Source organism: Varanus komodoensis, unplaced genomic scaffold, assembly GCF_004798865.1.
Source record: "Varanus komodoensis strain SLA01 unplaced genomic scaffold, ASM479886v1 scaffold20_1, whole genome shotgun sequence".
Classification (NCBI taxonomy): domain Eukaryota; kingdom Metazoa; phylum Chordata; class Lepidosauria; order Squamata; family Varanidae; genus Varanus; species Varanus komodoensis.
Window position 1 is genome coordinate 12,908,733 of NW_025335587.1, and position 25,365 is coordinate 12,934,097.

Genomic DNA, 25,365 nt, shown 5'->3' on the forward strand with positions numbered 1-25,365 from the left:
TGTAATATGCATTTATCTTATTCCCCCTGCACTTCTCTCTCAGAGACAGGTGGGTGCAGAGAATAACCTGAGTCTTTGCTAACACAGGCCTGGCCATGCCCTCTTTTTATCAAACATTTTTCTTCATCCAGTTATACTGGTACCAGAGTACCAATACAACAAGTGCTGTCGGAACAATGACATACATACATACATACATACAATAGTAAAGAAACTTGGAGTCATCCATCATGAAAACATTATATTATTTAATTGACGGGAGCGCATCCTGAACCCCGCTGTTTTGCGAAGCTACTGGTAATCATAAAAGTTTTCAGGAGCAGCTTACGCATTAGGTGATCAGCATTAAACAAAATAAGTTGCTTCAGTATAAAACCGGAACTTGCAATCCAGCTCCCAAGTCTGTTAACCAGTAAAGGCCAACTCCGTCTAGCTCCAAAGTCACTTTTCCTGGAAAAAAGCAGCTGGGGTAGGAGTCCAGCCTGTCGCGGTGTATTCCTGCAACTCTGTGAGCTGAGTCAAAAGATGGAGAACGGCTCTGGATAAATTAGTAAAACTGATCGGTGCAAAACGCTGTCTCTGTCCACATGCAAATCCGCACGCCCAGCGCTCAGTCGGTTCCACTTGTCACAGACGGAGCCTTTGCTTTCCCCCCCTTCTTTTGCCGCTTCCTCTTGCCCTGTTGCCCATCGGCTGCTCCGGCACGTCCCGGTGGCCACGTCGGCTTCTTGGCTGGCGGTCCCTCCTTGGAAGCGTGGCTCTTCCCTTGTGCTCCCACTTGGCCCTCCTTCTTCCTCTTCCTCTTGTGCTTCTTCCCCGCCGGGGCAGTTGCAGCCACACTTGCGGGGGCCCCTTGACCGCCGCTCTCGGGGCTGGCTTCCTGGTGCTGGCCGGGCACAAGCTTCTTCCGGTTCTTGCGTTTCTTGGTGGCTGGGAGGAAACCCTTTTTCTTCCGCTTCAGGGGCTCAGCCACCACCTCGTCCTTTGGCTGGGCCACTGCCTTCTGCTTGACAGGCCGCCTGCAAAACAAGAACGGAGATGGGGACCCCACGCTATGTAAAGAAACACGGCACTCAGGAAAGACTCTCAGCCGGGCAGCCGAAATAATAGCCCTGTCCAAGGTCACATGTAAGGCTTACACCAGCGATTGAGAGGTTTTAAAATAGCCTTGCAGACCTGGCAGCAGACAGAAAGCATAGCAGTGTTCTATGCTAGGTACGTGAGGGGGCGTCACACGGAGGTGGGAAGAGACCTGTTCTCCCCTGCAGAGGAAGGCAGGACGCGCTCCAACCAAGCAACGCTCAGGGAACAAAGATTTAGTGTGCATGCCAGGAAGTACTTCCTGATGGTTAGGACCCCGAGGGTGTGGAATGGGCTTCCACGGGAGGTCGCTGAGGCCCCATCGGTGCGGGTGTTCAAGGACAGGCTGGATGTCCACACGGTGGGCATGTCGTGAGCGGAGCCGGGGGTCAGACTGGATGGCCTGGGAGGCCCCTTCTGACTTGCTCTGTTTCCTTTGCTATTGCTAGGAAACCCCTGAAGCAGACCTCTCCACTGGTGGGGGCAGCACAGGGCAAAGAAAATCTCCTGCAGGCGAACTTCCTGCCGATTCTTGCAATGCATTTTGCATGGGGTATGTCTTAGGACAGCCTGCAAACGGAATTGCATGCAGAACGAGCGGCGAAGCTGCTTGCTGGACGGGCCGCTGCCAAGCTGCGCTTGCACCAACTGCCCAGCGGTTTCCAGGCCCAGCTCAGAATGTTGGTGCGAAGTACAAAGGGCGTGATTCTGCACATGTTCAGAGAAGCCCTTTTCTCTGTCTAAACAGGTGAAGACTTGCACTCTGACTGGCCCCTTTTCCTAACGCTGCTGCCCGACTGCTAAGTCCATGTTTGGACAACATTTGCGGGTGTTGCCACCACAAGGTGAGATGGGAGGGGACCCAAAAAAGCATCCGTGCCCTTCCTTAAGGTATCTGCCAGGTCCCTTAAAGTTCTGCAATAAAATACCAGGTTAAGACCTTCCTCTTTAAGCATTTCCTCTTGAAACGGTTTCTTCATTCATTTTTCCACAGACTCGTCAATGTTTTCCATATTTTAAATTTTAAATCACATGTTATTTTGATTCTTTTATTGTTGTGTTACCATCTTTGTTCTTCAAATGGACTTTTATGCTTGCAAACCTCCCCAGAGGTGTTTGGCAGCTGGACAGGTTAGAACGTTAATAAAGGAATGATCAAGAAGGTATTTTATCCTGTTTCACTTGATAACAAGTGTGGGCAATTTAGATAAAATCATTTACTGTGTGACGAGTGTGGACTGGAGCTCTTTTTCTTTCTGGAAAGGATGCGACAGGTTGAAAGCAGGAATAGACCTGGTCTGCAAGACACTGAGCTAGTGTTCGTCCAGACCCTTCTGCCCATGGTTTGTCGCTGGGTTATTTCTCTGGCTTGCTGGGGCAGTGCCCAGGTTTGTGTGCCATGCTAAGCAAATCGCAGGTGGGACCCCCGTAGCTTGTTTAATCATTTCCACTTGTAGCAGGAGCCATCAGGAATTGTTTGTGCGTCTGCTGCTTTTGCATCTGGAAACTCTACTAGACAAAGCACAAGGGAAGGATAATACAGCTTGTTTTGCTGTTAGAAGCAGGATTCCGGTCTAGAGATCCTGATCTTGCAGGGCTTGGCCTATTCCATCAGACCGCTTCTTTCCATTAGCTGCTGAGTTCACACCGAAGTGGAATTTCAGGCTCGCGAGTTCCACAGCCCATTTCTAAGACACTTACGTGAAGCCCAGGAGTTTCATGACATGCCAGTACAGATCGTCCAGCCGCTTGGACTTCCCAAAGGTTTCGTGCTGACCCAAGCCCTGGAGCACGCCACGCACCTGGGCCAGATCCACGCTGAGCTCCTGAAAAGGGAGAGCATAAAACCTGAGCCGTTGGTACCCTGCACCCGAGAAACAATGCTGCGTCCCGAACACTGCATAAACAAGCTGCAAAAACAGTTCGCTTCGGCTCAGTGTCAGCCCCAATTTTTCGTTCAGCTGAGCTGCTGTGCTTGGGGGCAGGGGACTATTCCCCCCTCCCCACCATTCTGGTGTGATCTGGCCCTTTCTTTTCAATGTGCCTGCACCTGGAGAAGCCTGGGGTCCCTTGCACAAGGGAGAAAGTGGCTTTCAGTGGGTCTCCTCTGATGCAACCCTGGCCACCCATAGGAGGGTGCATTAAAAAGATGCCTGTTATGCCGAAAGGAAGCATGAAGGCAAACTTACTACCTCAAGCATTTTTTGAAAACCAGACACGTAATCTGCTTCTGATATATGTGCTTTCCTTGCAGATCCAGAGCAGGATTTAGCATATGCCAAATGCATAATTGTTCTCTTTCGTGCTTTTGCTTTCTTCCCCATTGAGCTTATTGAGAGAGAGAAGGTGAATGAAGGATGTGTTGTCTGATCTCATTCATTCTGTGAATCAATCCACTATCCCTTCTCTCGCTATCGTGGCCAAGAGGCCAGATTTCATGATCCGCGGGGGCGCTACTTCTCTGCTTGAAGCCGAGAAGCAAGCAGCGTGGTCCAAAAGGCTTGCGTTTCACAAGAAACAAAGCCAAAATGGGCCAGAAGCAGGTGACCCTGATCCCAAAAAGGCAGGGTTTGTGCTCTGAAAGGCAGAAGTTCTAGGAAGGAAGGCAGAATTTAGTGAGGTGGACAGACAGTGGCTTTTGGGATTAGCTGTCCAAGTGCTTAAAACAGATCTTGACTCAAGTACAGTACTCTGGCAGATCTGTAAGGTGCAGAGTTTGCTCTGCCAGGACTTCTAGCTTGCAGATCGCTACCAGCATGGGATCTGAAGCTGTCAAAGGCACAGGTCAAGGAATGAACAGAATTAATTATCCAGGTTAATTCACTAGCAACCTAAATTTAAGCCAGGGGTATTTTCATGGGCAGCGGATGCAAGTTGGGGGATGCCAACGTCCGAGATAGAAGCCAAAGAATCAGGCTGCAAGAATCACATGTCTGTACCTGTTTGATTACCATTCTGATCAGGTAGTTCAACAACTCCAGGCCTTTGATCACCTTCTCCTGGTCCACCTTGACTTTGAACTCGCCCACAGCCTTTAAAGTCTGTAAAACAGACAGATCGATTATGCAGAAAATGGTAACGTGGTTTGGAAGGAGGGACTTATGCCTCCCCAAGTCCCTCTTCACAGTCTGTGCAGTTTTCTCGGTGTGAGTACACAAAATGAGAAAATAAGGAACAGGGTCAGGAAACAGGCTGCTCCAGAATGCTACAAGTGCTGCGCAGAAAGGTGCGCAGGTGTCTTTCCCTAGGTTTTCCAAACGCGAAGTCCCTTTTGCTGAAAGAGCAAGTCCTAATTCTAAAGGTGAATTCTATTTCTTCACCTTTTATTATGCTAAAAGGTGGCTCTCCCTGCATGCCAACTTGGTGCTTCGCTGCTCAGCTGCGGCCTTTCCCGCATCAAAATGCAGCCGCAGTTCAGCATTCTGGGCATCTATCCTCGCAGGACATTTTTTTAAAAAAGGACGCTCTGCAGTTGCAGCTCCTCTCTGAGCTGCCCGTACCATCTCCGGCTAGTCTAACACACCATTTTAAATAGCAGGATTGTTCTCTGGGGAATCAGCTCTGCTAGGATTCCTTGACATTGCACTGAAAAGCCAGCTCTTTGTTTCCAGGTTCTGCTGCAGGCGGGCAGAAACGCTTTCTGCCGGCACGACACCAGCTTCTGGATGTGCTCAAGTAACGGCACAGCTTCCTCCGGGAGAGCCCCATGCTTTGCTTGGACCCTACAGATTTCAGAATGAAGATCTTAGACTCTGCACCACTGTCCATGTATTTAGTTCCATTTTCAGCCCAGAACCCAAAGCAGCGTTCTGGTTCCGTTCAGCAGCAGTTATGGGAGCTGCCACTTCCTCTTCTAGAACCAAAACATTAACCTTTGAAAGTGGAAGAGCCCCGATTTTATGTGACATTTTTAATTTCAATTTCACTTCTGCCATGCAAGAGCGGCCTTTGTTCTGTCTCCGCTTACAGAGGATTTCACCCTAATCGATTTGAATGGATAAATTCTGCTCAAATGTTTGCTTGGAACTCATTGTAGCTTTCCAAAACTTGCTTCAATAAATTTCTTTGATGCAAGCTGCACCCCCCACCCCGCTCCCAATCTGTGATGATCCCCACTTTCACAAAACAGAGTCAATACACTACCTGTCAAATATTAGATTATTACACAGGTTAGTACAAGGTCTTTGTGAGCATGAATATTCCTTTATGTCGTGTCATCAATGTGCACAGTGCTTTTCTGCGGACAGAGGGCAGGCTCCTGCCCGAGAAATTGACCATCTAAAATGCAGTGCAAGGAATTTAGCAGAGCAACACAGCTTAGTGGATTAAGAAACTGGACTTTAAACAAGCAGGTGAATCTAGGTGTTCTGAACCTTCGGGGGCGACCTTCCTGAACAGAGAGAGTTTGGACCCCAACTTCCATCAGCCCCAGCCAGCATGGCTAATGGTCAGTCCAAAATGGCAGTCCCACACTTGTGAATTCTTACGAGTTGCGCCAACTGATCTTAAGAGATGGCAGCATTATCACCAAAAGTTCACGACATTTCTACACCATCCTTCCTGCGTTGCAAGCAACACATGGCCTCTCTCTCCTAGACCCACCTAACACATCCTGGTCTTTGGAGTCGCTTTAACTTCACTGATCTGAGAAAGAAGCCAAGCCAGCCTCGCCTGCCTTCCCGGGATCCCCTGCAGAGATGTGTGACAGAGACCCACAACCATCATAGTGACTGTGCCCGAATCACCACCAAAACACCCTTGCAAGCCACACAACGTGCCTTTGACAAGCGACACAAGATCTGTCAGCAAACGGCAAATTTGGGTCTCCTCCGCTCTGCTGGGACCCCCTCGGAAACCCACAAATCTAGGCCTATTCTCAGCCGAGCGATTTTTATACGGAAGCACCTGGTCGCCATCTCAGTGCCAGAAGGAGATGAGATGGCAAAAGGTTTAAGCCAAGCCCATAGAATCTTTCCACCATCAGGACTCCAGAGGTGCTCTGGAAAAGCCTGCTTAAAACTGGGGGGAAGGCGGAAAGGGGAGCTTGGCAACACACAACCCCCAGGCCTGCGTTTATTTTTCCAGGGACTACTCTGCCCCCCTCCCAGCCTCCAGCTTAAGGTGGCATCGTCTCCAGCCTCACACACGTCTGCATCTATCAGGCGCTGTTCTGCCCACTCGATTTGGCCTCTCCGGGCTGTCCAAACCGCATCCCCCATGATCTGCGTTTGTTTTTAAGGACTGTGATGGATTTAAGCAGACACGCCTCGTGGCATGCCGCTGATCTGCAAGGACAAGGCAGCGAGAGTGCGACAAGAAGGACGACAACAAAACAAGCTCTGTACATGCCTAATCACTGGCCTGCGAGGCAAGAGCGAAGGGCAGGAGAAGGCCGAGCGTCTGTCTCCACAGCAGGGCTGGCAGAACGCGACCGCAAGAGAAGCGCTGTGTGGGATCGCCCGGGACTGGCATTTTGGTCACGATGCTGATCTGCAGCCTCCATCGCCACCAGCCGGCAGAGCTGCTGCTGCACGAGGGGACTGCAGCAGAACAACTTCGGGACCCCAGGGCTGGGAGAGCTTTGCCGGGGCTCTTCTCGGAGGGCATGCTTAGCCACTGCCCCCATGTGCTGCTTCTAGGTCACCCAGAGGCATCTGTGTTAGGTCTTTGTTGTTGTTGTTTAGTCGCGAAGTCGTGTCCGACCCTTCACAACCCCACGGACAACATTCCTCCAGGCCTTCCTGTCCTCCACCTTCCCCCGGAGTCCACTTAAGCTCACACCCACTGCCCCAGTGACCCCATCCAGCCACCTCATCCTCTGCCGTCCCCTTCTCCTTTTGCCCTCAATGGTTCCCAGCATCAGGCTCTTCTCCAGGGAGTCCTTCCTTCTCATTAGGTGGCCAAAGCATTCGAGCTTCACCTTCAGCACCTGGCCTTCCAAAGAGCAGCCAGGGCTGATCTCCTCAGGACTGACCGGTTTGATCGCCTTGCGGCGCTAGGGCTTTAGGGGCTCCCAACAGAACGTTGCTTCTTTATTTATGGCATTTATGTAGGGCACCTAAGGGCACTGCATTTGGGGGAAATGGCCCTTTGTTCCGGGCCAGCCAGTGATGTGTGGGGAATCCAGTTTGGAGGTGGGAATCCGTCGGATGTCCTCGGCTTGGCTCCCAGGCTCTGGGCCATGTTTCCTCTGCCTTAAATCTGCCGCGCTCCATGTGTTTGTGTGGGTGTCTGGCAGAAAGTGAGTCCACAAGGACAGCCTGCACACACATGCCCCACACAATCAACAGTGCAAGCAGAGTTCAGCTTCTGTGCATGAGACTTGTAAGCTTCGTGTGCTTTGCACAAATGGGCCACTGGGGTTCATGGACCTGATCTGCAGTTTGTGCACAGAGCTGAGCATGAGAAAGCAATCCAGCAAGTGAAAGAGAGCCGGATTCCCACCTAATCTTGGGCTGAAACATGCATTCTAGTTTACCTGTCCTAGGCAGGAACTTGTAAACTTCCCAGAGAATGTTTCTTATTGGGCAATATATTTGCACAGAAAAGGAAGTTTAAAAACGATTCTGTCTAAATGCTTCAGAGATGCTGTGCATGGGCCTCATGCTCTGGTTAACTGCAGCACACACTTTGTCTGCAGGGATCTGTTGTTTGTAGCACAATGGGGAAGTTAGGGCATACATGCAAACACTTCCCCCCCACCATGAGGACTAGAAACTTAATGCCTCTTTAAAAACCAAACCAAACCAAACCAAAGTTCTTGGGGCTGAGCTCTGGGGCTGCACCTGGGGGCCCGAACCAGACTGCGCATGTCAGTGTTTGCAGGATTGGCCCCAGGCCCTGGAGGACTGCTCAGCCTCCTATCTCAGGGCCGGCTCTTCCCTCCCAGCCCTTGCCGCAGCATCATGGGACTTCCTGTTGCCTGCATCTTGCCTGGCCTGGTCTGCACCCCTGGGCAGCACCCTGCCCCACCGTCTTCCTGGTTCCGGACTCTTGGCTTGTCTGGATACGCACCCCTGCTTCCTGACCTTGGGCTGTCCTCTGACTCCAGCTTAGACTTGCTCTTAAACCCGGCTAATGGGCTTTGGTCTCCCTTCCCTCAGGTCCTGCGGCCCTGCTCCCGCTTCCTTGTCTCCTGCCTCCCACGTCTCGGCCCCGACAGATCTGCCATGAAGATGCCGGTCAAGCTGCTTCCGGGATCCACTCCGGGCTGCCCAGAGTTCCCCGGGGCTTAAGCACAGCTGACCTGCAAGGACCATCTCGGAAAACTCCGATTCAAATAAGGTCAGGCAATCCTTACGTAAGTGCACAGTGCTGCGGAGCCCTCGAGCGAGCCAAGCCGGCGTTCTATTTTGGGTAAGCATCACACACATTCCCTTAATAGTGCCTCTGCTCCCGTCCCTCTGGTTTGTGCGTTTAAATGGATCAGCACAGCCCCCTGACACACCTCATTCCAACGGCCCATGCGGCATGCCCTCGGGCAGGTAGGCAAGGATGAATATCCAGTTGCCTCGTTAACAAAATAACAGGGCCATGACGGAATGCTGAAGCCCTGGGCAGCTGGACCCCAGGAAAGACACCGTTTTGTGGAAGACACCGTGAAAGAAAAATCTCTCTGTTTCCAGAGAGAAGTATTCCATAGCAGGGATGACATGCAAGGAGAACATTTTCCCTTTCTTGTTGGAAGGATGCTCCCCCTCCAATGCTGCAAGGACCTGTGCATGCAGAGCTGGGCTCTCCCTGCATGTCCAGGCAGTGAACAAATAATTCTGATTAAAAAACCCAGAAGTGGGCCATAATTCAGTGGAAGTTGGTTGTAATTAACCCAGTCGTTCTGGAAATGTACAACACACCAGATCAGTGTGTAATTTTAGCAGAGCGGGGTGTGAGAGTGAGTCTAGGGTTTCGTGTCTGCCTTTCCTGAGCCTATTGTTTTAAATATAGTGGTACTTTGGCTCACGAACTTAATCGGTTCCAGGACTCTGGCTGTGACCCAATTGGTCGTGAGCCAAGCCAAATTTCCCCATAAGGTTCAGTGTAAATAAGGTTAATCTGTTCTGTAACCATTTTTTAAATCAGAAAAATGTGAGGCAAAGTGACAACAACAAAAATCGCAGCCATCTCGCCCCCCCCCCCCCCACAAGCGCGGCCCCCTCCCCCCCCCCCCCCCACCAAGCACGACCAAGATCGCGCCCATCATCCCTGCAGGCGCCTGTCATCCCGGTGCGCGGGGAGGGGGGAGCCAGGCGGGATCGCGGGCGCCTTGGGGGAGGGAGACAGGCGCAAACAGCGCACTGGGGGAGGGAGAGACGGGCGCGATCTCTGCCATCTCCCCCCTGCCCCCAGCACCATCGCGGCCATCTCCCCACTCAGGGGTGGGGTGGGGAGATGGCCGCAATCGCAGTTGCTTTCGTGCAGGGACAGCGTCCGTGATCAGAGGCGGCTCCTGCAGGAAAGACAGTCGGAATCTCGGCCGTCTCCCCCGCGCTCTGCTCTGCTGCTCCCGTCTTTCCTGCAGCAGCGGGCCTCTGATCACGGATGCCTTCCCTGCACGAAAGCAACTGCGACCGTGGCCATCTCCCCACTCAGGGGGCAGGGGGCAGATGGCTGCGATCTTGGTCAGCACCCAAAGCGGTGTTCGCGACCCACATCAAAGTCTTTCAGAAGTGTTTGTTCGTGACCCGATCTGTTCGTGAACCAAGGCGTTCGTGAGCCGAGGTACCACTGTTCTGTTCTGTTCTGAACGGCTGGGCTGTTTTTACCACATTCCTATTTTGGGCTGTGTTTCATCCTTCCCTGTGCGCTGTTGTTAACTGCCTGGAGAGCTTTTGCTCTTGGGCAATAGAGAAATGGAAGGAAATAAATAAAGGCGCCCCGTGCCTGGCTGGCAAGGGAGGCCTTCCCCCACTCCAGGCCAGACAAAGCACCCCAGGAGCGCCCGAGAACATCAGTCTGGATTCTTGTTTTGCAACGGCTTGGAACGGCTCACCTCAGCCACCTGATGGATGCTCTCTCTAGTCAGCTCCTCCCGTTCCTTGTCGGACAACAAGAGCATGAAATCCCGAGACTGCAGAGCCTTTTGCAACAGGAGACACGCCTGCGTCTGAAATGGGAAGAGGGTGGGGAAGATGGGGCCGCGGGTGAGTGGAGAACAGGTGTGAGAAAAGGACAATTGTCTGGAATTTCAGAAGCTTCACCAGCAGAATCTTCGGGGTGGGGGGTGTGATCCCAGGTTATGGTCTGGAGGCGGCTGAAGCAGCCCGCATGCTGAAGCTAAGCAGATCTGGTTCTGGTCACGGCCTGGAGGGGAGGCCACCTGGGAATGACATCTGTTCCACAGCGGGGAAAAAGTGGGATAGAAATGTAATCCTTGAACCCATCAAGGACACGGGCCCTTGACTGGTCCTGCTCGGATGCAGTGCGCCCTGGGTATTCTGGAGTTTTTCACCAGCACAGGCTGGCCTACATCACAGGGTTGTTGTGGTGGTAATGGTGAAGGCATGGGGGACACTCAAGCCAACAGCAAGCTGAGTGATGAACCAAATTGTGCTGGGAATTAATTTCCTGGGTGGTGGAGATCGCATTGGCCTGGGGAACCAGGAGATCTCGGTTCGAGTCCCCCCTCGGACCAGAAACTCACTGACTGGTAGTACTCACAGGGTTGTTGTTGTGAGCATACAGTGGAGCTATGTATCCTCTGAACAGGAGGGAAAAAGGTGTGATAAAAATATAGTGCATTTATATTATTAATTTTAAAGCTTCTCTGGGCTGTTCAGAAGGATGAAACCCCTTAAACATACGATATTATAAAGCAAATAAAAACAGTACAGCCGCAAATGCATAATTGGAGCGCACAACTCCAGACAATATCCCATGACCTGATTAAAAACCTATCATATACTGCCAAAGGTGTGGAGGACCAGGAAGGACTTAACCAACACCAAAAAGATAACAGTGTTGGCAGCAGGATGTCTCACTGCGGGGCTACCACTGAGAAGACCCTCCCTCTTACTTATTTTTATTTGTTTTTCTATTTATATCCTGCCTTTCCTACAAAGGGCTCAAGGCAGCTTACATCATTCTCCTCCTCCTCCATCTTATCCCCCCAACAACAACCCTGCGAGGTAGGTTGGGCTGAGGGTCTGTGACTGGCCCAGAGTCACCCAGTGGGCTCCATGGCTGAGCGGGGACTTGAACCCAGGTCGTCTGAGTCCCAGTCCCACGCTCTTCACCACGACACCACACTGGATCTCTCGTAACTCCTGCCCAAGCTGTCCATGGAAGAGGGGCCTGAGACGGTTGGCTTGAGCCATGAAAAGTCAGAAGCCGGAAGGTGCCAAGTTGGTGATGGAGAATGAACAATTCACCGTGAGATTTTCCTAAAGATGGAACAAATCAAGACCCTTCGGATGTGAACCTGTGCAAGTTCAGACAGAAAAAAGACCTACATTTTCCTGCAAGTAGGTTATTTTTTTCCTTCCAAAACATGCATAAGAGGGAGACTTTCTTAAATTACCTACCAAGCTTTTAAAGAATCTGTCCATTTATATTTATATTTGAAAACCTGGAACAAAGTTCAGAGTTACTCAATACACATACAATTTCTTGAAACCTGAAAACCTGAAAAATGAAAAAGGGTTCAAATCTTCAAACATGGGTGTGGAACCTCTTTTAGTTTGAGGGCCAAATTCATTTCAGGAGCAACTCCTGAGAGCAAAATTCCAGTAACGGGCAGAAAGAAAGACAATCTGGAGACAGCCAAACACCTCTGCCTATTTTAATGTTTTACTGCCAGCATGTCAACCTTGGGAAAGGTGTGGGGATGGGGATGGGAAAAATTTGCAAAACCTAGAAACTCCACTAAAGATTCCTGGCTGGAGGAAAAGGAATATGTTGAGCATCATAGGCTGGAATATGTTGAGTGTCACAGGCCTTCTTTCTGATTAAATATTTCAACACACTGGGCAAAAATGGATCCATTGGAGCGGCTTCTAAGGACTGCACTCAACCTTCGACAGGAGCCCAAATGCATGCATATTACTGAAGGAGAAAGAAGATACTGACTTCTATCAAACTTGGGACCTTTTTTATGATTGGCTGGAGAAACGGGACTTGGCTTAGATTTAAAGAAGTCTTTAAGTTTTTATAAATCGATTTGAATTATGATTATGTTAAAAAGATATGTTATGGGGGCTGACCCAGTACGTCCGATGTATTTGATGATCGATGTTTTTTAGTTTTTAGTTTAAAATCTTTATAAAAATCTTTATAAAAAAAAAAAGGAGCCCGAATGCATGCAAATCCCACTGATAAGCCTGAGTCTTACTAGCACCAAGGCAGAGGCCGCCCTAGGAAATCCATGAGGCTTTCCCAGGAATATCACGGTCATTTTCACAGTTCACCTGTTTTCCTCTGAAGAGCTTCAGCCAAGCACTTGCAAGCAGCACACAAGAAAGAATGCATAACCCGGTGTGCAGGTAAATATAGAACATGGGGTATTGACTTGCAGGTTGGTTGGAGGAAGCTGGGAGCCGTAGTCCAAGCTTCTGGCGGGCACCCAGTTGGAGAAGGCTGTGCTAGGAAGTTGAAGATTCTGCTCTTCTGCAAAGCTGGGGCAGTTCAGGGGCAGGAAAGCGGGGAGAAGCGCATTTCCCTGCACAGCATGGGAAGGGGCTCCCTTACCTGGTACAGGTGCCCTGCCTACTTCTGAGCAGGCTGCTTGTATTTCCAGACAGACCTCTTACCGAATAGCGCCAACAAGGACGGTGGAATGGGGTTGGTCTCTCAGCCGCACCCACTTTACCTCTGACGGCTCCCACCACCAGAATGTCCCGCCCCTTTCCTTGGGGGTGTCTCCAAAACAGAAGCCACCCCTTGGGCTTCAAAGGGCCCTGCTCTTGCAACGGGCTGGCTGGCGCAGGGATTTCAAGAGAGCTGCAGGGAGGGGCAAACTCAAAAGGCCTCGTGCCGGCCTCCCGCGACAACTCGCTCCTCGCCAGGGAGGCTTGCAGGTGCTTGCAGCAAGCACGGGCCTTCGAACCCAGCAGTAAAAAAGAATTAATGCCAAGGCAGCTGCTTTTACGCCCTCCCTCGCTCTTAAAGCCTCTTGGCCAAACTCCCTGCCTGTGGTCCGTTTTCGCCCATCTGCTCGCACAAAAGGGGCCGAGGGAGAGTGAGCTGGGAGGCTGACATCGGGGCATTCCTGCGCACTGCTTCACCTTTGCGTTTTAGCATTCCTGGCAAGGAAGACACGGCACTACCCCACGCAAGTGCACGCATGACCACGCCACCCACGGCTCCGGGCTCGTGCCTGCCATCTTGCCGCTCACGCTTGCTTGGGGCGGTCGCGGCTAAATCAGCAAAAAAATAATGACGAGCTTGTCCGCTTCCCATCTTGAAGGCATTTTAAGCAAAACTGGGCAGCCGGCCTCTTCACACTTCAGAGGAATCCTGTAACATACTTGGCACACGGGAACTGCTTGCCCTGGAGAAAGCTCTCCGTCCCAGCCTCCTTAAACGGGAGGAAACCCCGCAGAGACACTTCTCATGTAATGCATGAAGCACTCGGTTTAGGAGAGCACTGAGAGACACATGCGGAACGCGCCCGTTTGAACAGGTTGCTCGGCATTCTGCAGAAATGCATGGCTGAATCGGCTCTCAAGCACGAGCGATTCATGAGGGGCATCCCCCAAATTGAAGAAATAACCCCTGAAGGATGGCTAAATCACTCATCCATGATAACCGTTCTAAGGAAGAAATCCCTTTGTTATAGATGATGCCACCAACCGGGACAAAATAGGGGCCCAGACAAGCAAACAAACCTTAAGAGAGAAGAAACAGAGAGTTTCTCTGTCAAGGAATCTGTAATTTGTGGTCTGCAAACTTCCCAAGCCCTTTCATGCAAAAAGCAACATCTGCCCCACCAGCCTTTTTTCTCAGCACCCTCATCTGGGCAGGAAGCAGGGATCTTGGCACTGTTCAAAAGCAAGGAGGTGAGATCTCCCAAGAGGTCAAGACCACCAAGAGATCTCCCGGGAAATTGAGTTACGACCGGCCCATCCCCATCTCTTGCACAGAGGAAGGAGCAGAATTAAATGGGGGAACAAAAAGACTTGCATCTAAAGATGGGTGGTCTTGGAGGTCTTCTCGTTCATATCCTACTCAACGCCCTGAAAGATGGCTGTCCAAGCCTCCAATGAAATGCCTCCAGTGAAGGAGGGCCCGTTACTTCCTGAGGCGGCTTGCAGTCCTGTCCAAAGTGTTGGTTATTAGGATGCTTAGGAGAAATTTGCTTCCCTGCAAATTACATCCACCGCTCTGTTCTTGTCTTCTGGAACCACAGAGGACAAATATGCCCCAACCATCAGCCTGCAACTCCTCCAGAGAGCTGAAGGTATCTCTGAGTCTTTTCTGGAGCAACTCTTCTCAAAGCCAGCTCATTCAACTGTTCGACTCTGGTGCGCCTGCAGCTGGAGTCTTGTGTTCAGTTCGGGGCCCCTCATTACAAGAGGGATATGGCCAGGTTGGAATCAGTGCAGCGAAGGGCCACGAGGATGGTGGCCGGTTTGCAGGGGAAGCCATATGAGGAGAGACGAGGGAGCTGGGGCTTTTCAGCCTTGAAAGGAGGGGACTCAGAGGGGACCTGCTAGCGACATGCAGGTACATGAGGGAGTGCCACATGGAGGTGGGTTGAGACCTGTTCTCCCCTGCAATGGAGGGCAGGATGCGTTCCAGTAAAGAAAAGCTCAGGGAACCAAGATCTGGGGGGATGCCAGGAATTACTTCCTGACAGTTAGGACCCCTAAGGCATGGAATGGGCTTCCACTGGAGATGGTTGAAGCCTCTATGGTGAGGGTGTTTAAGGATAGGCTGGACATGCACATGGTAGGCATGTCATGAGTGGATCTGGCTGGAGCTGGGGGCCAGACTAGATGGCCCAGGAGTCTCCTTCTAACTCTCTGTTTCTATCTCAGGTTGCCTTCTTCTGGATGCACTCTAGCTTGCCAAGAGCCTTCTGAAAATCCAGGATGGAACCCTTATTCCAGAAGAATTCCGACCAGTGGAAAGTTCTTACAGGCTGGTAAGTCCTCTCCCCCTTAGGGTGACCCTATGAATGAGAGCCCCCCCCCCCCGCCCCAATGCCCCGACCTCCACCGCTGTACTCAGCTCTTGCCAAGCCAAGGCTGTGGCTTCCTTGATAGCGTCCACCCATCTCATCTTTGGCCTTCTCCTTCTTCTTCTGCCTTGGGATTTTCCCAAGCATGACTGTCTTCTCCAGGGAGTCTGGCCTTCTCAGGATGTACTCAAAGTCAGACAGCTTCCGTTTTGTCATTTTTGCGTCCAGGACCCATTTTAGGTTGATGGATCTTAGACCTCCTTGTTCATCTTTCCAGAACATTCGCACAGCTGTCCTTCAGCGCCATGTTTCGAACATAACTATTTTCTTCCCGGCAGCTTCCTTAACTGCCCAGCTATCACACCCAGACATAGCAAATGGGAATCCCAATCTTGATTCTCTTTCCTAGTTCATTCTTGACATGCACATGATGGGCATGTCATGAGCGGAGCCGGCTGGAGCCGGGGGTCAGACTAGATGGCCCGGGAGACCCCTTCTGACTCGCTCTGTTTCTATGTTTCTCCCAAGCGTCAGTCTTCCAATTTCTTGTTTGCAGTCTCCATTGCTCAATTTCAGTGTCTTCGACGCTGACATTAAATTAACGCAGCCCAACCAATTAATCAGGGACATTGCTCAGTCAATTAGAAAGCTTTGGATTGGTTCATCTAATCTGTCAAATGTGGAAACTCTGCTAAGAAACTCTGAATGTCAAGTATGAAACCCCAGGAAATATTGATGGAAGTCTGATACCAGTAACAAATACTCTGCAGATTTTAGTAAATATCCAGATATCAAGATACTATCTAGCAAGCATCTGACTTCAGATATAGGTTAGGAAGTCAGTGTTACCCACCTGCTCCTTGCTGGACAAACAGTCTGGCTACAAAGAGGGCGCAACGAGATCTCTGAGCCAAGCAGCTGCAAATTACAGCCCATCTTTGACATTGTAGCTAAGTAAATATTCTTTGCTCAGGCTACGCTTGATGGGAACCACAAAAACGTACTTGTGCCGGGTTCCTGGGAAGCTCATATCTGTTTAAAAGCCTCGGCTCTCCACGCATCAAGTGGCAAATATAATTCAGAGGCGTTAAGGAAATTACTCAACCTTAGAGGTCCTCGCGGACTGCCCTGTACATTTTCACTAGCAGACTTGGCTGCTGAGAGGCAGGTGAGCCATGCTCCGGTGAGCAATTCATTTGCTTTGCTCAAGACGGGGAGCTCTCATTATCCTTTGTAACCCGCGGCAATGAAGACGAGGAGGGCGCACGGCCTCAGAGGGCATCTTCCGAACAAAGCTAAACAGGCTCTGAATTGGCACAAACGGGCCTTAAATCTCGTCGATGGGAGGCGGGGGGGCGATTCTGGAGTCTGAGAAGCCATTCCGTCAGATGCCCGGCTCTTTCCTCTCCTGGCTCCCTCTGAAGCACGAGGGATCGTCGTGGGACTCTGGGACCCTTTCCGAGGACGTCACGGAGCGGATGATCGAGAGGTTGGAGCCGATTGCACTGAGGAAAGGCTGAAGATGTCGCAAGGGTTTCAGGTTTGGCAGAAGAGACAATTGACAATGGAGGTCATGAAAGAAATGGATAAAATTACGTGTGCTGTGGAGAAAGCAGAGAGAGCGAGAGCGAGAGAGAGAGCGAGAGTGCTTCTAGGTGTTGAGAACTCCTAATGACATCAAGGAGCTGTTAGCTCAAGTCGGACAGAAGGAGGTTCTTCCCACGACAACCGATTTCACACAACACTGGCAATCCAGCCAGCAAGTGAGCTGCGCGGTGTGTGTTGCTTGTGAAGAAGCCACGGTACACCCAACAATTGGCTTGATGTGGGTTGGCCCTGCCCCCCGCACGTCCCTGCCCCCCATGGCAGACATGAGCTTGTTCAGGCTTCCCACGGCTGCTTCTCCCACGTCATGATTTAGATTCTTTTTTTTTGTACTTCTGCACTGAGGACAACCCCAAACTGAAGAGAATCCTTCATGCACCCAGAGAAGCGGTGTCTAGTCCACCAATATTGATGCTGCGGCAACGCTGGCCATTTGTAAAAGGTACCCAAGACGCAGTTGTGTTTGCAGAGAAAGAATCGATAGCTCAAGCAACAGTCTTGGCCTCTGGAAATTCATGAGAATAGACAGGAGAAAAGATCAATCGACTTGCTTAAAATTAAAATTGCTTAAGTGTCTGTCTGGCCTGGGGCCAGGCTGTATTTCATTTGGGAGGACTCAGTCCCTTGCCATCTTGTCTAAAACGAGCCGTTTCATTAAAAACAGGAGGGAAAGAATCGGTTTGCAAAGCAGGAAAACAAACTGAAGATGCTTTTGGCTCAGTGAAGCACAGTTACTTTCCTCAAGGTTTCTAGTTTAATATGCACATTGAGTAATAAAGAAGACACGGCAACAGATAAATTAAACACAATGGCTTGGAAGTTGACTTTCCCTGCAACCAAGTTAGGTTTCAAAAAAAATTAAAGCTGCTTTTGGGTCTTTTTTACTCTGGGAGTCTCAAGGCTAGTTCACTGCCTGGAACATAAAATTATCTCAAAAATACTGGTTTCTACCCCTCTTTCCACACTTCACTCCTCTCCTCTAGCCCAGGGCTGCCTGTGGCTATGGGCAACCCAAAGATCCTCCACCTGTTTCCCGCCTGTAACTCTCATCCTAGCCTACCTCATAGGGGTGTTGTGGGAGAAGCATTTAACCAACTTCTGCACATGTTGAAAGAAACTGTCCGTCCACCCAAAGGGCGAGCACCAGGCAGTCATGACCTGCTTGCTCAGCTCTCTGCACTGGAGTTTCCTGCCTGCTCCTGGTTTGCAGCAGCCCTGCCTGCAGAGAAATTCAGCGGAGAGCCCAGATCACAATGCAGGTGAGGAGCGGCTTGTGGAATCCCTGCATTGTGAAAGGAGACAGCCTTCCCTCAAGGAGGTCAAGAGGATGGTAAATACAAGAAGGGCCTTCTTAGTGGTTGCCCCTCCATTACAGAATGGACTTCCCAGAGAAACTCACCGGGCACCAACCTCGTTCTCGTTTCCACACCAGGCAAAGACCTTTCTCTTCTCTGAATATTTTAAGAACTGATTCAAAATGTTACTTATTCTGACATCTGTTGTCCTGCTTACTTGATCTAAAATGATGTTTTATTGTTATTGTTCTGTTCTGATTTTATATACGACTGGTTCTATTGCTGCTGTTTTTAGCACTATGATGGTTGTAAGCCTCCTAGGAAATCCTTTTGGATTAGTGGGCAGCATATCAATCTATAAATAAACTGACAAACAAGCAGGGAGGACCCCATGGTGTGGGGAGCTGTGGGTCCAAAGCTTCATGATCACAGGCATGCTGAATAAGCACCTTTTCTCTCCCTCACAGAATCGGTGTGATAAAAGGAAGGCAGGAACACACCACTGCCCGAGGGGAGGCATTAAAGATATAATGAATACATCTCAAACCATGGAGGCAAGTAGCACTTGCATTTCAAAAGACATGTAAGAGGGAGTAATTGTGCAAGCAGATTGTTTTTTTTAAAATGTACTTAAAATCTGCTTCATTGCTGGCCATTCTGCATGCAAAATGTTCTTTAATGAATTCTCTTTTTGCCACCTGGTGGAACGCATCTCCAGGGAAGGCTTTCAACTGCGGCTTCTTTTGTGCAAATGAGTCATCAGCTGATCGCTAAAGTGGGCATAAAGTGCACACTTACTGGGTGTGGGCTGTCGAGCTTTTCCTTTTCTTAATGCTATGCGGTTCCTTAGTCATACTACTTGTGTGCTGAATTGTAATTAGCGGGGGCAGAAATATCACTTTTTTTATCCGAGCAAATCAAAGCCGCTCCGGGTGCCTGGCTTTCTGTTCCTTTGAATTGTGGCTTTTACAAAGGTGAATTATGTTTTAGGGAAGCTGTTCTGGAGCAGCGGTCCTGCGATTCTGTAACGGCCGTGATCAGAAGGCCTTTGAGTTCAAGGTGTGGGGCGCCTATCACTCCTGTGATGCAGCACTCGTGGATTCTGCTTCAGGAGTACGAGAGGAGCTGGAATTCTCTGTTGAAATGCCAAAGCTCACAGACCCAGAGATAAACCAGGCAACTGCCAAGATCCAGGCAGTCTCAAGCTCAGCGGGAACTTCTGGGGAGTGCTTTGAGATGGGGATGAGGGACTTCCCCTCGTTTGTCCAACCAAAAGGCCTCAGCCAAAGAGAGTGGACTTCGGTGCTCCTAGCGAGTGGCATGGAAGCAGTGTGACCCACCTGGAAGGTGAAGGTTTTTTTGTTTGCGACCGAGGAGATCTGGGAATCAGTTTCAAGAGAGAGCTTTGGCCATGGTTAGGAACAGATATGAAATTAATAAGACGAGTGCCACGGGGTTCAGTCCTGGGTCCAGTGCGCTTATGAATGATTTAGATGAGGAAGTACATGGAAAGATAATCAAATGTGCAGATGATATAAAACTGGGTGGAATGGCAAACACCCCAGAAGACAGAATGAAGATTCAGGGTGATCTTGATAAATTTGAACACTGGAAAGCAACGGGATGAGATTCAGTAAGGACAAGTGTCAAGTCCTCCACCTAGAAAAAAGAAACCAAAGGCATCGATACAAGATGGGGAATACGTGGCTCAGCAGAACTGAACAAGAAAAGATCTCAGAGTAATTGTGGACAATAGGCTAAAAATGAGCCAACAATGTAATGCAGCTGCCAAAAGGGCAAATGCTGTTTTGGGATGCATTAACAGAAGTGTTACTTCCAAATCACGAGAAAGAGTAGTTCCTCTATAGCCCCATTAGTCAGACGTCACCAGGAGTCCTGTGTTCAGTTCTGGGCACCAAGATTTAAGAAAGATGCAGGCAAATTAGAAAGGGTCCAGCGGAGGGCAGCAAAAATGATCCAGGGTTTGGAAACACTGCCCTGCGAGGAGAAACTGAGGGAACTGAGCATGTTCAGCCTTGAGAAGAGGAGGAGGGACATGAGATCCCTCGGCAAGTACTTCAAAGAGGAAGGTCAAGATCTCTTCTTCCTGATGCCAGAGTACAGGACACGGAAGAATCAAGTTGCGACAACCCAGATTCAGGCTGGACATCAGGAAAAGCTTCCTCACTGTCAGAGCAATGCAACAGTGGAACCAGATGCCTGGAGAGGTGGGGGGCTCTCCCACGCTGGAGACACCCTAAAAGAAACTGGGCAACCACCTGAGTGGGATGGTGTAAACTGGTGTCCTGCATCAGCAGGGAGTTGGACTCGATGGCCTTCTTGGCCCCTTCCAGCTCTTCTATTCTATGATTTTGTGATTCTAAGAATGATGATGATAATTTCAAATTACGCCTAATGGCCATTCTTTTAATGCTGGTTGTTTCTTTGGCTGTTTGCGACGCTCCGCCTTTGTCACCTGTCTGAATGGTGTGGGCACCACCACAGCGAGGCTGGTTTGGAAAAAACTGGTTACATTTGGGGAAGGGGCCCAGTCTGGATGGCACGAACACCCACCTGTGGGAGCAAACCATGGCTGCTGGGTCATCCAAACCAGGTCTGTGTGTGCATCGCCTGTATATCCCTGGAAGAAGTCGATGGAGAGGAACTATGAGGCCCTAAAACGGAACTGCTGGGCCGCTGTTTGTTGAGTTTCGGGAGATTCTGGTAGGCTCTGTTTAACTCAGTGGCACTTCCTTTTGGGTGGATATATACAGAATTTCTCAGCAAGTTATACAAGGTTCTATTCGATTTCAATCAGGAAAATAAAGAAACAAACAAGCCTCACTTCTTTCCGTCCGACAAACGTGCTCGGAAATAACAACACCTCCTCTTCGCCCAAACATAAATGATTCAAGGAAGCCATTTTGAAGGTCAACTTCCCTGAGGGGGGAATTGTCACAGCAATAAAATCAAATTGAATTAGGTGTGTGGGGGGGGGGGGGGAATGAGTGTGAGAGGAATTAAGCCCCGTCCGTGCATGTCTCAGACTGGAATTTGGAAGGTGAAGAGTTGGAGGCAGACGGACAATGCTTCACAAGGGTGGGAAGATAAAAGACCCACAGGGAAATGGGGGCGGGGGGATCCACCAGAAACCACCTTGCACCAGTTCATTGTCCAGGCATGTTCTGTCTCAGAAGTGATTAAGAACTATTACACCAGCAAAAAGCTCTGTACAGCCCACCGAGTGCAAACCATTAGCAGGTCTCTCAAGGGTTAATTCCTGGTCTACTATTTCTTTGAAGTTATTTGCTACATACTGTGAGAGGGAAGAAATAGCTGCCATGCCAGGAGAGGCGCCAAGGGCTGGTGACTTCCCGCCTAGACTTCTGTAACGCGCTTTAAGTGGGGCTTCCCCTGAAGACAGTCCGAACACTTCAATTGGTGCAAAATAGAGCTGCCAGGTTGCTGGCGGGGACGGGGCGTTATGCTCACATGACTCCAGTCCTCCGTCAGCTTCACTGGCTTCCCATTGAAGCCCGGGCCCAATTCAAGGTGTTGATTATGACCTACAAAGCCCTAAACGGCTTGGGTCCTGGCTACCTGAACGAGCGCTTACGTCCGTATATGCCCGACCGCCCTTTGAGATCTGCGGGAGAGTCCCTTCTCCGGGAACCCTCCATGAAAGAAATTAGGAGAGTAAGTACCCGGAGGAGGGCTTTCTCTGCGGTGGCGCCCAACCTATGGAATTCACTCCCCAAAGAGGTCCGCCTGGCACCGTCGTTACTGGTTTTTCGGCGCCAGGTAAAGACCTTTTTATTTAAACATAATTTCAATTGTTAAAACATATGATCTGGCCTGGGCAACTTCTTCTTCCTTCTCTTTCTCCTCCTATATTTTTATTTTATACTGATAATTTTAATTTTGTATTTGTAAATCAATGTATTTTTTGTATTTTTATATTTAATGGTAATTTATTATGTACTATTGTATTTCAATGTATTTTATCATGTTGTAAGCCGCCCCGAGGTTTCGGCAAGGGGCGGCATAGAAATGTTATAATAATAATAACAACAACAACAACAACAACAACAACAACAACAACTAGGAAGGGGCAATGAGGGATTTGTGAGGAACCTGCTTCGGGAGTCCATCAGATTAATTAATTAATGTATGTATGTATGTATGTATTCGATTTCTATCCTGCCTTTTTCCTACAAAGGGCTCAAGGCAGCTGACATCATTCTCCTCCTCCATCTTCTCCCCACAACAACAACCCTGTGAGGTAGGTTGGGCTGAGAGCCTGTGACTGGCCCAGAGTCACCCAGCTGGCTCCATGGCTGAGCGGGGACTCGAACCCGGATCGCCTGAGTCCCAGTCGCACGCTCTTCGCCACGACGCCACACGGGCTCTCCCACCTCTCGGTTCCCCAGCCTCCGGCCTGCTTTCCCACAGCTGTGAGCCTGGCAGAAGTACTAAGGGTCCACACGGGGAGGGTGCCCACCAAGAAGTGATTGCACACCAATTGTACAAGTGGGGTCCTTCTCCTGTACAAGAGATCTGTGACCCCAGAGAAGGCTGCCCACAGAGGCAGAAAAATACTGCCAGCTTTTCAAAATGGAGGCGGGCCGAGCAAGAGAATGCTGCACCCCAGAAAATGCGCAGAAAAGCAGCGGTGGGCCTTGTCCACCGCGGTTAAGGAACTGGCATTGGGCACAGCTCCCATCACCCCATCCATGCGGCCTCAACCATGATTTAGCGTTACATTTGCTAATCATGGTTAATGTTGAGAGTGCAGGCCTTGGGCAATCATTTATTATTGATTTAAAAGACTTTTATCCTGTCTATTTCTGAGATGGATCTCAAGAGGGCTTCCAGGAACTACAGCCTAACAGCATGTTAAAGAACATAATTTCACAGGGCGAAATGGAGTGGGTACTCCAAGTCAGTCAAGAGGAGCAAACTCGCTTCAAATGCTGCCTGCAGATCATGGTTACAGGGAAGGACCTTGATCTAGCAGAGATGTACCACTAAGCCATGGCTAGAGTGGAGAGGGGAGGGGGAGCTGGCATTTGTGCTCCAGTGGAAGGGAAGGAACCTTTTTGGTACAGGTAAGAAAATGGCAGCATAATATGCTCAGCTGCATGGAGAAAAGGTTCGTGCTTCCACCAACTCCACCACTCTTGGTTCTCCTCGTCAGGTTCCCCACATTCGCACTAACCTGCTGGTGTTGTCGTGCCCCTTCTGTGATGGACTTTAGAACCGTATCAATGAGCTGCTTGCAAATGACCTTGAAGAAAAGAAAAGGCTGGGTGAGTAAGAGAGACTTTTTCTCGTTCCGAAGCGATGCACTTGATGTGCACCAGGAGGTCCTTCTCCTTTGATGACAGGACCAAAATTGGGGAGGCATCAGGCCGGAGATGCAGAACAGACCAAAAGGAGTCTGCCTTCACACTCGGGTGTGGTTTATGGAACTCCCTGCCACAAGATGCAGAGATGGCTGCCAGTTTAGGTGGTGTTAAAGGACGATGGATGAAATGGTTCTCCGTGAAATCTGGTCTTGCAAGATCAGGAGGAGGCCTTTGCTTCCAGTTGGTGGACTTCCCAACTGGCTGATACAGGAAACAAGAAGCTGGGACGGGCAGAGCACCCGTTCAGTCCAAGAGGTCCTTCTCCAGTCCAATGCTGCCATCAATCAATAAGTGCTCTGCTCTTTGGGCGTCCCAAATCAGCCGTCAGAGCAGCAAAGCCTGCGCTAAACTGAGAGACAAACGGCATTTCCCTCCATACAGATGTTTGCTCCAGGACCAAAATACTCCTTCCCTTATGAGAAGATGCAGTGGAAGGGAAACAACTGCACAGTTAAAGCACAACCCCCAAACTCCAAGAAGGCAAGACACGGGGCCTCGCTTGACCTACCGGGTGACGTTCAAAGAGGTCGAGAAACATGGATCCCGTCAAGGGGCTCTTGCGCTTGGTCAGAAACAAGTGCAAGGCCTCCCTGTATGCAGCGGTCACTCGCTCCAGGTCCAGGCTGCCAACGGCAGGGGGCTGAGAGGGTGAGAAGAACGGATAAGGGGAAGTTGGTGGAGTTACAGCCTCACCATGGCAGCCGAGCAGTTTTTGAGTACAAGTGTGTCCGAGATGCTACACCATTTAGCCTTACAACTTAAATCTAGAAACACAGAAACAGCGCGAGTCAGAAGGGGCCTCCCGGGCCATCTAGTCTGACCCCCGGCTCCAGCCAGCTCCACTCACGACACGCCCACCAAATCTAGATATCTGATAAATAAACATGTGGAGATAATCCAAGGCAGGACAACATGAGCCCTGTTGCTTTTCTGCATTGTCTATCATAATGTGCAAGCTCCGGGTTTACCTTAGAATGTTAGTTTTATTTCACAAGGTTCTAGATCTCATGGCTTCAAGGATAAACTGGGGAGTTGGGAGAAGAAGCCTGAGCAAGCCCCTTTCGGGGCTCTCTATAGTAATGTCTTGTTTTATTTTTGTATTTATTTATTTATCTCATTTCTATACCAATCCATAGCCCAAGTTCTCTGGGCCGTTTACAACAATCCATAAAACAAGACAGCAAAGTACAATAAAAGTATCATAAAATCAAAGAAACACTAAAAAGTCTAAAACAGCCTACAATTGTAAGGGGATTTATGTCCTACTTTTCTACCTCAGGTGCCCTTAAAAGAGCTTACAAACAAATCAGTTTAATGCACATGAAGATACACTATCAAAACAACTTCATGCAGAAACAGAAATCATACACAAACAAGATAAAAGCAACAGTCACAGAGAAGGGGGTCAAAAGAATTTTAAATGCCACTAAAAGCACAAAAAGCAAGGACAGGCATTCCTGGGTACCTAAAGCTAATAACAAAGATGCTAAATGTGTAAAAGGGAAAGTGCCACAGTTCAGCTGTTACCCCAAAAAAGTCCTTTCCAGCAGACACCCAGAAACGTTCTGGTGAAGAATTTCCCCCAAAAGCCCTGATATTATTGAGAAAGGCTAACTAAATTAGTGTCTCCTAATTTAGAAAGGATCAGTGCTATTTGGGTATATATTTAACTGGCACCTTTCCTCCTAGGAGTTCGTGGTAAAGGTTGCACTTCTCCTCACCCCATTTTTTCCAACAACAACCCTGTGAAGTGGGCAAGGCTTAGAGTAACCCAGAGTTACTCAATGAACTTAACGGCCATGCAAGGATCAGAACTGGGTATCCTCAGTCCCAGCTGAGCACTCCTAACAATACAGCAACT

The 25,365-nt window shown here is 49.7% G+C and overlaps 1 protein-coding gene and 1 long non-coding RNA gene across 3 annotated transcripts in view; one reads left to right on the forward strand and one right to left on the reverse strand.

Moving 5' to 3' along the window:
• Positions 1-228: 228 nt before the first annotated feature.
• The window catches only part of MYBBP1A (MYB binding protein 1a), a 51,837-nt gene continuing 26,700 nt past the window's right edge, over positions 229-25,365 (reverse strand). The window contains exons 22-27 of the mRNA XM_044430366.1: positions 24,013-24,144; positions 23,315-23,383; positions 10,070-10,183; positions 4,020-4,121; positions 2,782-2,906; positions 229-1,019 (exon numbers count right to left, since the gene is read on the reverse strand). Coding sequence (XP_044286301.1) covers positions 611-1,019; positions 2,782-2,906; positions 4,020-4,121; positions 10,070-10,183; positions 23,315-23,383; positions 24,013-24,144 — 951 coding nt within the window. The 3' untranslated portion in view covers positions 229-610. The remainder of the gene's footprint in view (positions 1,020-2,781; positions 2,907-4,019; positions 4,122-10,069; positions 10,184-23,314; positions 23,384-24,012; positions 24,145-25,365) is intronic.
• On the forward strand, positions 11,238-18,649 carry LOC123023312. 2 transcript variants are annotated; one of them, XR_006414694.1, is made up of 3 exons: positions 11,238-11,540; positions 15,054-15,160; positions 18,564-18,649. It is a non-coding gene; the product is annotated as an uncharacterized LOC123023312 (long non-coding RNA). The 2 variants fall into 2 exon arrangements; XR_006414695.1 differs by lacking the exon at positions 11,238-11,540 and adding an exon at positions 12,295-14,473.